This window comes from Pongo pygmaeus, chromosome 19, assembly GCF_028885625.2.
Source record: "Pongo pygmaeus isolate AG05252 chromosome 19, NHGRI_mPonPyg2-v2.0_pri, whole genome shotgun sequence".
Classification (NCBI taxonomy): domain Eukaryota; kingdom Metazoa; phylum Chordata; class Mammalia; order Primates; family Hominidae; genus Pongo; species Pongo pygmaeus.
Genome location: NC_072392.2, coordinates 100,214,264 through 100,225,251, shown reverse-complemented (window position 1 = coordinate 100,225,251; position 10,988 = coordinate 100,214,264). Strand labels below are relative to the sequence as shown.

Genomic DNA, 10,988 nt, shown 5'->3' with positions numbered 1-10,988 from the left:
GCCACTGGACCCCTGGCCTCCTCCCCCAGTGGCGGCTGGGGCAGGTTCTTGGGGGTCCTCGGCATGGGGCCAGCAGCCAGGCTGGGGCGAGCGGAGATCCAGGACCTCACCTCTTGCCCCACGATCTCCTTAAGTCGTAGCTGCTTCTCTGACCCCAGCGCCAGCAGGAGCGCCCCGGAACTGGGCGACTCCCCCGCGGCGCCTTGCTGGGGCGCGCGGTCCCTCCCGCAGGTCTCCGAGGGAGCCAGGACCTCGCGCCCCACCTGTCCGCTTCTCCAGGAGGCCCCCGCGCCGCTGCTGTCGGGCCCTCGGCTCGAAGCCCTGTGTCCGCCGCCGCTTTGATCCCGGGGGGCCCTGCTGGATAAAAGTCCCTGGCGGCTCCGCACCAGCGCCAGAGGGGGAGCGCAGCAGAGCCGGGCGCACCAGCGGGACGGCGCAGGGCCAGTGGCGCTGAGAGGACGGGGCCACTGGGCCGCCCGCGCTGGCCGCGGTGAGAGCGGGGCCCCAGGGCTGCGCGAGGTGGGGAGATGCGGGCCGGGGTCCGAGTCCCCCACAGCCTGCTCTGGGCCTGGGCACTGGGGGATGGGAGGGACACTGGCGGCTCCAGGTGAGCGCGCCCGCCCCGCGCCCCCAGCCCGTCGGGCGCGGCCAGCTGCGCCGCGGGCGGAGTTCCCCGCCACCCTCCCCCGCCGGCGCGGAAAAGCCTCGCCCCTCCCCGTCGCCGCCGCCCCTTCCAGCTGCCCCGGGGGCGGGGGCGGCGGCGCCGGGCTGGCCGCGGTGAATGGAGCCGCTGGGGCCGCCCGGCCGCGCTGCCCCCCCACGGAGCCGGGCCGGGAGCGCCTCCGGCGGCCGCGGCGGGGTAGTCCAGGCCCCTCCGTCAGGCTTGCGGTTTGGGAAGAAAAGGCGATGCCTCCGCCAAGAAAAGAGCGAGCGCGGCCCCCTCCCCCCTCCGCCGAGCCCGGGCGGCGGCGGCGGCACATCTAACGCGCGGGCACCCGGGCCGCCGCGGCCCCCGCAAATAAACCCAGCCTCGGCCCCCGCCGCTCATTGGCGCGGGCCGCAGCCAGCGCACCCAGACCCTGCGCTGCCCTCGGACCGGGCACGGAGCCCCAGCTGCGGAGGCCGACGGCACCCGGCCCCGAGCGCCTCGACGCCCAGCCGCGCGCGCCTTCTCCGCCAGGCCCGACGGACGGGAGCGGGGGCGAGGGAGCAGGAGCGGCCAGTGCCCCCGGCACCCCCGGCCCGGCACCCCCGGCCCGGCATCCCCCGCCGCCGCCGACTCAAGGCCGCCCGCTCCCCGCAGGTGGACGCGGCCATGGGCCGAGGGGTGCGCGTGCTGCTGCTGCTGGGCTTGCTGCACTGCGCCGGGGGCAGCGAGGGCAGGAAGACCTGGCGGCGCCGGGGTCAGCAGCCGCCTCCTCCCCCGCGGACCGAGGCGGCGCCGGCGGCCGGACAGCCGGTGGAGAGCTTCCCGCTGGACTTCACGGCCGTGGAGGGCAACATGGACAGCTTCATGGCGCAGGTCAAGAGCCTGGCGCAGTCCCTGTACCCCTGCTCGGCGCAGCAGCTCAACGAGGACCTGCGCCTGCACCTCCTGCTCAACACCTCGGTGACCTGCAACGACGGCAGCCCCGCCGGGTAAGGCCCGCGCCCTGCGCCTCCCCGCCCCGCCCGACGCGCCCGGTCTCCGGCTGGACCTTCCCTGCGGGCCGCGGCCGTTCTCTCCCCGGGGAGAAAGGGCTTCCGTCGGGCGCCCCGCGGTCCTGGCCCCGAGGAGGGCCCGGCTCGGTGACTCTCCGCGTGGGGAGCGGAGCGGCGCTGGAAGGGCTGGTCCCCGGCCAGCTCGGGCACTGACCCCTCGGCCTCTGGGCCCAGCCGCTCTGCTGGCGTCCTTCGGTCCCGGGGCGGGGAGATGGCAGCCCGAGATCGCGCCTGGCTCCAGCGGGAACCGGCGACACCGGGGGGCGGGGAGAGGCCTGCTGCCCACCTCCCCGCAGCCCCGAAGTAGATGAAAGACGTGATGCCGGGGGTCGGGGAGCGGCGGGGGCGCCCACGCGCTCAACAGGCCGAGGACAGCCGGGGACAGCGGGAGACCTGGGCGTGGGGTCGGGGCTCGGCAGGAAGGCTCCCCCGCAGGGTCGGTGCCGCCCGCGCCTCCCGCGCTCCCGACAGCGTCCTGTTCCCCCGCCAAGCGCGCTCCTTCAGTGCGGACGCGTTTCACGCTTCAAGCGCCGCCGAGCGCCCGGGGAGGACCGCCGCCCGCGCCGAGGTGACAGCGGGACCCGCGCCGGGCGGAACGTGGGGATTTTCCACGGACCACAGCCCCGCGCGGCCCGTTCCCCGCCCCGCGAGCGCCACCTCCCGGGACCGCCGCCGTCCCTGAGCTCCGCGTGGGCCTGGCCGAGGGCGCCCCCGTGCGACCGTCGCGCGCGGCCGGAACAGGTGGCGCGTTCCCTCCGCCAGAGCTGGGCGCGCGGGGCGCGGCGGGTCTGCAGCCCTGGCCGACCCCCAGCGGTGCGTCCTCCCCGCAGCTACTACCTGAAGGAGTCCAGGGGCAGCCGGCGGTGGCTCCTCTTCCTGGAAGGTGCGTCCGGGGCCGAGGCGGGGGGAGGCCGGGGGTCTCTGCGCGCAGGCCTGAGCGGTGGTCGTGTCTGCAGGCGGCTGGTACTGCTTCAACCGCGAGAACTGCGACTCCAGATACGACACCATGCGGCGCCTCATGAGCTCCCGGGACTGGCCGCGCACTCGCACAGGTCAGCGGCGGGCCCTGGGGAAGACCGTCTCGACGTGAGGCCCGGGAGGAAGCCGCGCCCGCGTCCTGGAGCCCCAGCGAGGCCCCCACCCCGCACATCATGCCCAGCCCGGCGCCCGGGTTTCCTAAGAGCAAGGGGCGCCCTTCACTCTCGCCTTTTGGGGCCCATTCCACGTTAGCATTCAGGCGCTTACCCAGCGGCTCTGGCGCTCCCCAGGGTCAAAGCAGGGCAAGGGGTTGAAGTCAAGGTCAGACCTGGTGTGCAGCCTAGCCGGGCACCGTGGCCATGGTGGCTTCCCGGGGGTAACTAAACCCAACTGTCCTCCACTTTCCCGGCAACCTTGGTTCGGGCCAGCAACACCAGCACACCTCCCTTGCTGGGGCCAAGTAGGAGCCCCAACTCCTCAGCAGGGTTCCCAGACCCGTCCCTACACAGCCTCCTCCCACTAGAAAGACCCACTGCCTCTGTGTCCCCAGGCACAGGGATCCTGTCCTCACAGCCGGAGGAGAACCCCTACTGGTGGAACGCAAACATGGTGTAAGGGGGCGCAGGGTCTTGCCTGGGAGTCCTGCCTGGAGGGTGGTTCTTCCTGGGGGTCCTTCCTTGGGGGTCATATTCTGAAATGGTCTTTCCTAGGGGCCCTGTTCTGGATGGTTCTTCTGGGGAAGTCATGTCCTAGAGGGGTTCTGGAGGTGTTTCTTCCGTGGTGGGGAGGGGGTCCTGTCCTGGGATGGTCCTTCCTGGCAGGGAGGGGTCTATCCTGGGATGGTCCTTCCTGGCGGGGAGGGGTCTATCCTGGGATGGTCCTTCCTTGGGAGAGGGTCCTCTCCTGGGATGGTCCTTCCTTGGGAAAGGGTCCTCTCCTGGGATGGTCCTTCTGGGGGGATCCTGTCCTGGGTTGGTCCTTCCTTGGCGGGGGTCTATCCTGGGATGATCCTTCTTTCCTGGGGGGTCCTGTCCTGAGTTGGTCTTTCCTGGGGAGGGTCCTGTCCTGGGTTGGTCCTTCCTGGGTGGTCATATGCTGGAGGTCTTTCTTGAGGGGACGTTGTATCCTGGGATGGTCCTTCCAGGGGAATCCTGTCCTGGGATGGTCTTTTCTGGGGGTCCTTTCTGGAGGCTGCCGGGCAGCAGGCGCTGTGACAGGCTCACTCTGTTCTGTGTTGCAGCTTCATCCCCTACTGCTCCAGTGATGTTTGGAGCGGGGCTTCATCCAAGTCTGAGAAGAGTGAGTCTTGGCCTTCCCAGGGCACGGCAGGGCAGGGATGAGGCGGGATGGGGGGATCCTGGGGAAAAGCTGACTCTCAGCCTTGTCGTGCTTTCAGAGCCCTTGACAGTATGTCCCAGGGTGCCTGCCCCATGCTCCCACTGCCTGCTTGTCCACGACTGTAGGGGGTCCTTATTTCTGAATATTCCCTGGGGAGGAGGCCCCAGCATGGCCTGGTGCACCCACCTTCCTCCAGTCCACCCCAGCCCCTGACCCCTTCTCAGAAGATTCCTCCCAGTCCCCCAGCAGGGCAAGAACTCCTCTGCCAGCCATTCAGGGGTAGGAGGTGGTTCTCTCTGCTCAGGCCCCTACCTGAGGCCACCCCCTCCCTCTTGCAGACGAGTACGCTTTCATGGGCGCCCTCATCATCCAGGAGGTGGTGCGGGAGCTTCTGGGCAGAGGGCTGAGCGGGGCCAAGGTGCTGCTGCTGGCCGGGAGCAGGTGGGCAGGGCAGGGCAGGGCAGGGCTGGAGGTGAGGGGCGAGGACGGTGTGCAGGGCGCATGGAAGGGGTGTGGGGTGTGGGTGTATGGGAGGTGAGGATGGAGTGGAGCCTGTGCAGATCTTGGCAGGTGGCTAGGAGGGTGAGAGGCTGGAGCTGGGAGAACCCGCATCATTGGGGACGTCTCTAAGGCCTGGCTTCAGAGTGCTGGGTAACCAGACGCTGTCCAGAGGATGCTTCTGGACGCCATGGTTGTTGGATATAGGCGAAGGTTTGGGCTGCAGGGACCTAAGTCGTTGGTTAGGGGTTGGCCATGGACTAATGCCCCTTCTCCAGGGCCCGGTAGGTGAGGATCACCCCTGTGGGTCCCTGTATCCCAGCAGGTGTACAGGAGACCCAGGGGACAAATGGAACAGATGAAGGGGCCTGAGGCCACATAGTTTATCTTCATTTTCAGATAAGGAAACTGAGTTAAAGAGACAGAGAGAGGAAGGGGAGGAGGAAGGGGCTGTGTCCCTGGCTGTGTCAGGGAAATGTGGCCTGCCAGCCTGAGCCCTGGCCTGCTCTGGAGGGGACGGCCATGGGTCTTGCACGTGAACAGAGAATGCAGAATGCATCCGCAGTTCAGAACGCATCAGGACTTCTGCCCCCCTCAGGGCACGGGCTGACGCTGAGCAGACTCGGGGGAGGTGAGTGCCTCTCCCCAGCCACCTAGCCTCACGTCTGGCCCTCCTTGCAGTGCGGGGGGCACCGGGGTGCTGCTGAATGTGGACCGTGTGGCTGAGCAGCTGGAGGAGCTGGGCTACCCAGCCATCCAGGTGCGAGGCCTGGCTGACTCCGGCTGGTTCCTGGACAACAAGCAGTATCGCCACACAGACTGCGTCGACACCATCACGTGTGCGCCCACGGAGGCCATCCGCCGTGGCATCAGGTGCCCCAGCGGGGAGGGCCTGTCCTCGTGCTGCAGCTCTGCCCCAAAAGGGCCTGGGTGGAGTGCCATCTGTGGGTGGGGAGCTCCGGGGGACGAGGCCCATGGCAGCCTAACCTGTGGCTGTGGCTCCAGGTACTGGAATGGGGTGGTCCCGGAGCGCTGCCGACGCCAGTTCCAGGAGGGCGAGGAGTGGAACTGCTTCTTTGGCTACAAGGTCTACCCGACTCTGCGCTGTGAGTGGGCGGCAGAGCGGAGCACACAGGGCAGCAGGGGTGGCCACGCTTCCTTGCTTCTGAAAATCCAGCATGGACTCCAGTCTCCCGGGCTGGGCTTGGAGACCACTGCCCTGGTCCAGGGAGGAGGCCGGCTGTGTGCCAGGGAGGAGGCCGGCTGTGTGCCAGGGGGCCTAGTCGCTGCGGCATGCCTGGGACTTGCCTGCCCTCAGCACTGACACCCCCTAGTCCCAGGCAAAGTGGGACAGGTGGTCACCCTGTCTATACCGGTGGCTAGTGTGCTTTGGAGATCCCCGTGCTGCCCCTCCCTGCTGCAGGGCTCTGGGCTAGTTCCTCCCCAGCCCCACGCTCTGAGGAATGGTGAGATTATATGCAAGGGCATCATCACCATATTTTGGTGAAAGTGGAGTCGCTGAGAACCAGGCCAAGGTCACGGAGGGATTAACAAGAGCCTTTCTTCAAGGAAAGGCAGTTTATTGATTTAGTTATGAACCTATGGATTATAAAAAAGGCTGGTTTGAAAGAAGGAAGCCACATTCTATGGGGGCTTATAACTGACACCCCTGGGGAAAGTTGGGCCAAGGCTAGCTGGCCTGTGAGCCTCAGCAGCACTGCAGGGGGCCTGGGAGGGTGCTGAGCTCTGCCTGGGGTCGGGGGCAGCAGCGGGGACCTGGGGGTGCTGAGCTCTGCCTGGGGTCGGGGGCAGCAGCGGGGACCTGGGGGTGCTGAGCTCTGAGCCTGGGGTGGGGGGCAGCAGCAGGGGTCATGGGGAGGCCGAACCGAGCCCCGCCACCCGCAGGCCCTGTGTTCGTGGTGCAGTGGCTGTTTGACGAGGCACAGCTGACGGTAGACAATGTGCACCTGACGGGGCAGCCGGTGCAGGAGGGCCTGCGGCTGTACATCCAGAACCTCGGCCGCGAGCTGCGCCACACGCTCAAGGACGTGCCGTGAGTGTGTGGGCCCCAGGAGCCCCATGCCGGGTAGCTCCCTCTTTATTTAAAAATAGAGGTCCTGAAAAAACAAAAGAAAAAAAACAAAACAAAAAAAAATAGAGGTCTTGTAGGCCGGGCACGGTGACTCACACCTATAATCCCAGCACTTTGGGAGGCCCATGCAGGTGGATCACCTGAGGTCAGGAGTGCGAGACCAGCCTGGCCAACATGGCAAAACTCCATCTCCACAAAATAGACAAAAATTAGTCTGGTGTAGTGGCAGGCGCCTGTAATCCCAGCTACTCAAGAGGCTGAGGCAGGAGAATCACTTGAACCAGGAGGTGGAGGTTGCAGTGAGCTGAGATCGTGCCACTGCACTCCAGCCTGTGTGACGGAGTAAGACTCTGTCTCAAAAAATACGTATATGGATATATATATATACATATATACACACACACACACAGAGAGGTCTTGGGCCTGGCACACTGGCTCACACCTATAATCCCAACCCTTTGGGAGGCCGAGGCAGCAGGATTGCCGGAGGCCAGGAGTCCAAGACCAGCCTGGGCAACATGGTGAAACCCTGTCTCTACTGCACATACAAAAATTATCCAGGCATGGTGGCATCACCTGTAATCCCAGCTACTCAGGAGGCTGAGGCAGGAGGATCCCTTGAGCCCAGGAGTTCAAGGTTACAGTGAGCTAACGTTGCCTCTGGGAGGCAAGCAAGCTTCGATTGTACCACTACACTCCAGCTGGGGCGATAGAGCCAGACCCCGACTCAAAATAAAATAAAAATAGAGCTCTGGATAGTAGCAGAATATTTGCCTGTCTAGGGCAGCCTCCTGCCATCACCTGGGAGGGCCTGCCTGGAAGAGGTGGACTCTGAGCAGGGATTTGAGGCACAAAGGGACAAGGGTCAGCCGGGAGCTGGCCAACTAGGGGGAGGCCCGGGCCAGAGGAGCAGCTGGCAGGCACAGCAACAGGAAGGGGTGATGGCCAGGTGGGGGACAGCTCTAGGGGAGTGGGGGTGGAAAACGGGCTGAGGGGTGGGGAGCTCACAAGCCACTGTCTCCTCTCCAACAGGGCCAGCTTTGCCCCCGCCTGCCTCTCCCATGAGATCATCATCCGGAGGTCAGTGTCCCTGCTTCGGGCAGCTTGCGTCCATGACATCAACTTCAAAAGTCCACAGGCTCCTCAACCGCACTTGGCCTCCCATGGGCCTCTTCTTGGCGCTTCTAGGGGTGGGATTTCCTTGTAGCGGTGTCAGAGCCACTTGTACCAACAGCTGTATGGCAAGAATTAAGACTCAGCCCTCGGGTGGGTGCGGTGGCTCATGCCTGTAATCCCAGCACTTTGGGAGGTTGAGGCAGGTGGATCACCTGAGGTCAGGAGTTCGAGACCAGCCTGGCCAATATAGTGAAACCCTGTCTCTACTAAAAATACAATTAGCTGGGCATGGTGGCGGGTGCCTGTAATCCAGCTACTCGGGAGGCTGAGGCAGGAGAAACGCTTGAACCCGGGAGACGGAGGTTACAGTGAGCCGAGATTGCAACATTGCACTCCATCCTGGGGGCAACAAGAGTGAAACTCCATCTCAAAAAAAAAGAAAAAAAAAAAAGACTCAGGCTGAGCAGTGGCTTACACCTGTGATCCCGGCCACTCAGGAGGCTGAGGTGGGAGGATCACTTGAACTCAGGAGGTTGAGGCTGCAGTGAGCAGTGATCACACCACTGCATTCTAGCCTGAGAGGCAGAGAGAGAACTTGTCTCAAAAAAACAAACAAACAAACAAAAAAACAGGCTAGATATGGTGGCTCACGCCTGTTATCTCAGCACTTTGGGAGGCCAATGGGGGCAGATCACCTGAGGTCAGTTCGAGACCAGTTTGGCCAACATAGTGAAACCTCATCTCTACTAAAAATACAAAAATTAGCCAGTCGCGGTGGCGTACGCCTGTAATCCCAGCTACTCAGGAGGCTGAAGCAGGAAACTCACTTGAACCCAGGAGGCGGAGGTTGCAGTGAACCAAGATTGTGCCATGGCTGGTCTCAAAAAAAAAAAAAGCTGCCTCAGTGTTGATGCCACTCCCCACATGTGACCCCCCACCTGGTTTTCCTCTGCAGCCACTGGACGGATGTCCAGGTGAAGGGGACATCGCTGCCCCGAGCACTGCACTGCTGGGACAGGAGCCTCCATGACAGCCACAAGGCCAGCAAGACCCCCCTCAAGGGCTGCCCCGTCCACCTGGTGGACAGCTGCCCCTGGCCCCACTGCAACCCCTCATGCCCCACCGTCCGAGACCAGTTCACGGGGCAAGAGATGAACGTGGCCCAGTTCCTCATGCACATGGGCTTCGACATGCAGACGGTGGCCCAGCCGCAGGGACTGGAGCCCAGTGAGCTGCTGGGGATGCTGAGCAACGGAAGCTAGGCGGACTGTCTGGAGAAGGAGCTGGCACTGAGGGACCCAGACACCCGCTGCCCCAGTGCCACCTCACCCCTCACCAGCAGGCCCTCCTGTCTCTTCAGGACAGGGCCCCAGCCATCCCCCTGTCTGGGTCTGCCCACTGCCCTCCTGCCCCGGCTTTCCCTGCCCCTCTCCCACAACCCAGCCAGAGACAAGGGACTTGCTGTCATCCCCAGCTGTGGCCTGGGGGTCCTTCCCGACGACGAGGGGGTAGCCAGAAGAGAAGCACTGGATTCCTCAGTCCACCAGCTCAGACAGCCCCCACCTGGCCCCACCCATCAAGCCCTTTTATATTATTTTATAAAGTGACTTTTTTATTACTTTAATTATAAAAAAAAAGGAAAATAAGAATATATGATGAATGATATTGTTTTGTAACTTTTTTTTAAGTGATTTTAAAAAAAGAGACAAAAAAGAACCTCACCCTGCCAGCGTGTTTATTTGCTTCACACCTCCCCTCCTCCTCTCCCTCCCCTCCCTCCTCTTCCTCCTTCTCCCCCTCCTCTCCCTCCCCCACCTCCCCTCCCCAGCCCCAGGGCAGCAGGGATACACAGGGAGGGGCCATGGGGACTCTCAAACTCTGACCCCTTCTTGGATGCAGAGACTCAGAGCAGTCTTCTGGAGGGGCCCTGCTTCCCTTCAACACTTCTGCAGATACCCACTTCCCAGGGTGGATGGTACCAGCTGCGTTTCTCTTTACTTATTCATTTATTTAGAGACAGGATCTCATCGTGTTGCCCAGGCTGGAGTGCAGTGGCACAATCACAGCTCACTGCAGCCTTGAACTCCTGGGCTCAAGCAATTTCCCCACTTTGGCCTCCTGAATAGTTGGGATCACAGGCACGCACCACCACACTCGGCTATTGTTTTAATTTTTTGTAGAGATGGAATCTCCCTTTGTTGCCCAGACTGGTCTTGAACTCCTGGGCTCAAGCAATCCTCCCTGCTCAGCCTCCCAATGTGTTGAGATTACAGGCGTGAGCCACTGCACTGGGCCCCTTATTTTTTTATTGGGAAGAAATCGCATAACATGGGATGAGCCATTTCCAAGTGAGCGACTCGGCATTTGTCACACTCAGAGTGCCGTGCGATCCCCGGTTCTCTCTAACTTCAAAACTCTTGCCGGGCACGGTGGCTCACACCTGTAATCCCAGCACTTTGGGAGGCCAAGGCAGGCAGATCACGAGGTCAGGGCTTCGAGACCAGCCTGGCCAACATGACGAAACTCTGTCTCTACCAAAAATATAAAAAATTAGCTGGGTGTGGTGGCATGCACCTGTAATCCTAGCTCCCGGGAGGCTGAGGCAGGAGAATTGCTTGAACCCGGGAGGCAGAGGTTGCAGTGAGCCGAGATTGCACCACTACACTCCAGGCTGGGCAACAGAGTGAGACTCCGTCTCAAAAAAAAAAAAAAGAAAATAAAAAAAAATTTTTTTTTTGAGACAGAGTCTTGCTGTGTCTCCCAGGCTGGAGTGCAGTGGTGCAATCTCGGCTCACTGCAACCTCTGCCTGCTGGGCTCAAGCGATTCTCCTGCCTCAACCTCCCGACTAGCTGGAATCACAGGCATGTGCCACCACGCCCAGCTAATTTTTGTATTTTTAGTAGAGATGGGGTTTCGCCATGTTGGCCAGGCTGGTCTCAAACTCTTGACCTCAGGTGATCCACCCGCCTTGGCCTCCCAAAGTGCTGGAATTACAGGTGTGAGCCACCGCGCCCAGCCCCTAGTTTCAAAACTTATCAACCCAGAACACTTCCTACCCAGCTGACAATTCCTTAAACATTTGCATTTTATTTATTTCTACTAGGTCATTCCTGCACATGGTTCAAAATTCAAAAGATGCAGAAGATATGAGGGCAAATGCCCATTTCCCCCACAGCCCAGGTTCCCTGGCTCTGCTTCCAAGGGCAAGCAGTGTTACCTTGTGGATATTCCCAGAGATTATTTTGTGAAAATTCCAGTAAACAG

General features: G+C 62.3%; 1 protein-coding gene across 2 annotated transcripts; it reads left to right on the top strand.

The window, feature by feature from the left end:
• The first annotated feature begins 414 nt into the window (after positions 1–414).
• On the top strand, positions 415–9,444 carry NOTUM (notum, palmitoleoyl-protein carboxylesterase). Of its 2 annotated transcripts, XM_063656346.1 has the most exons (12): positions 415–490; positions 1,304–1,638; positions 2,532–2,584; positions 2,658–2,753; positions 3,230–3,290; positions 3,920–3,978; positions 4,356–4,458; positions 5,197–5,388; positions 5,521–5,621; positions 6,421–6,568; positions 7,640–7,687; positions 8,679–9,444. In XM_063656346.1, exons 2-12 carry the CDS (start codon positions 1,316–1,318, stop codon positions 8,983–8,985), a joined length of 1,491 nt encoding a protein of 496 aa, XP_063512416.1. In that variant the 5' UTR covers positions 415–490; positions 1,304–1,315; the 3' UTR covers positions 8,986–9,444. The 2 variants fall into 2 exon arrangements, with proteins under 2 accessions (XP_063512416.1, XP_054315657.2); XM_054459682.2 differs by lacking the exon at positions 415–490 and having other exon boundaries at positions 774–1,638.
• The last annotated feature ends 1,544 nt before the right edge of the window (positions 9,445–10,988 follow it).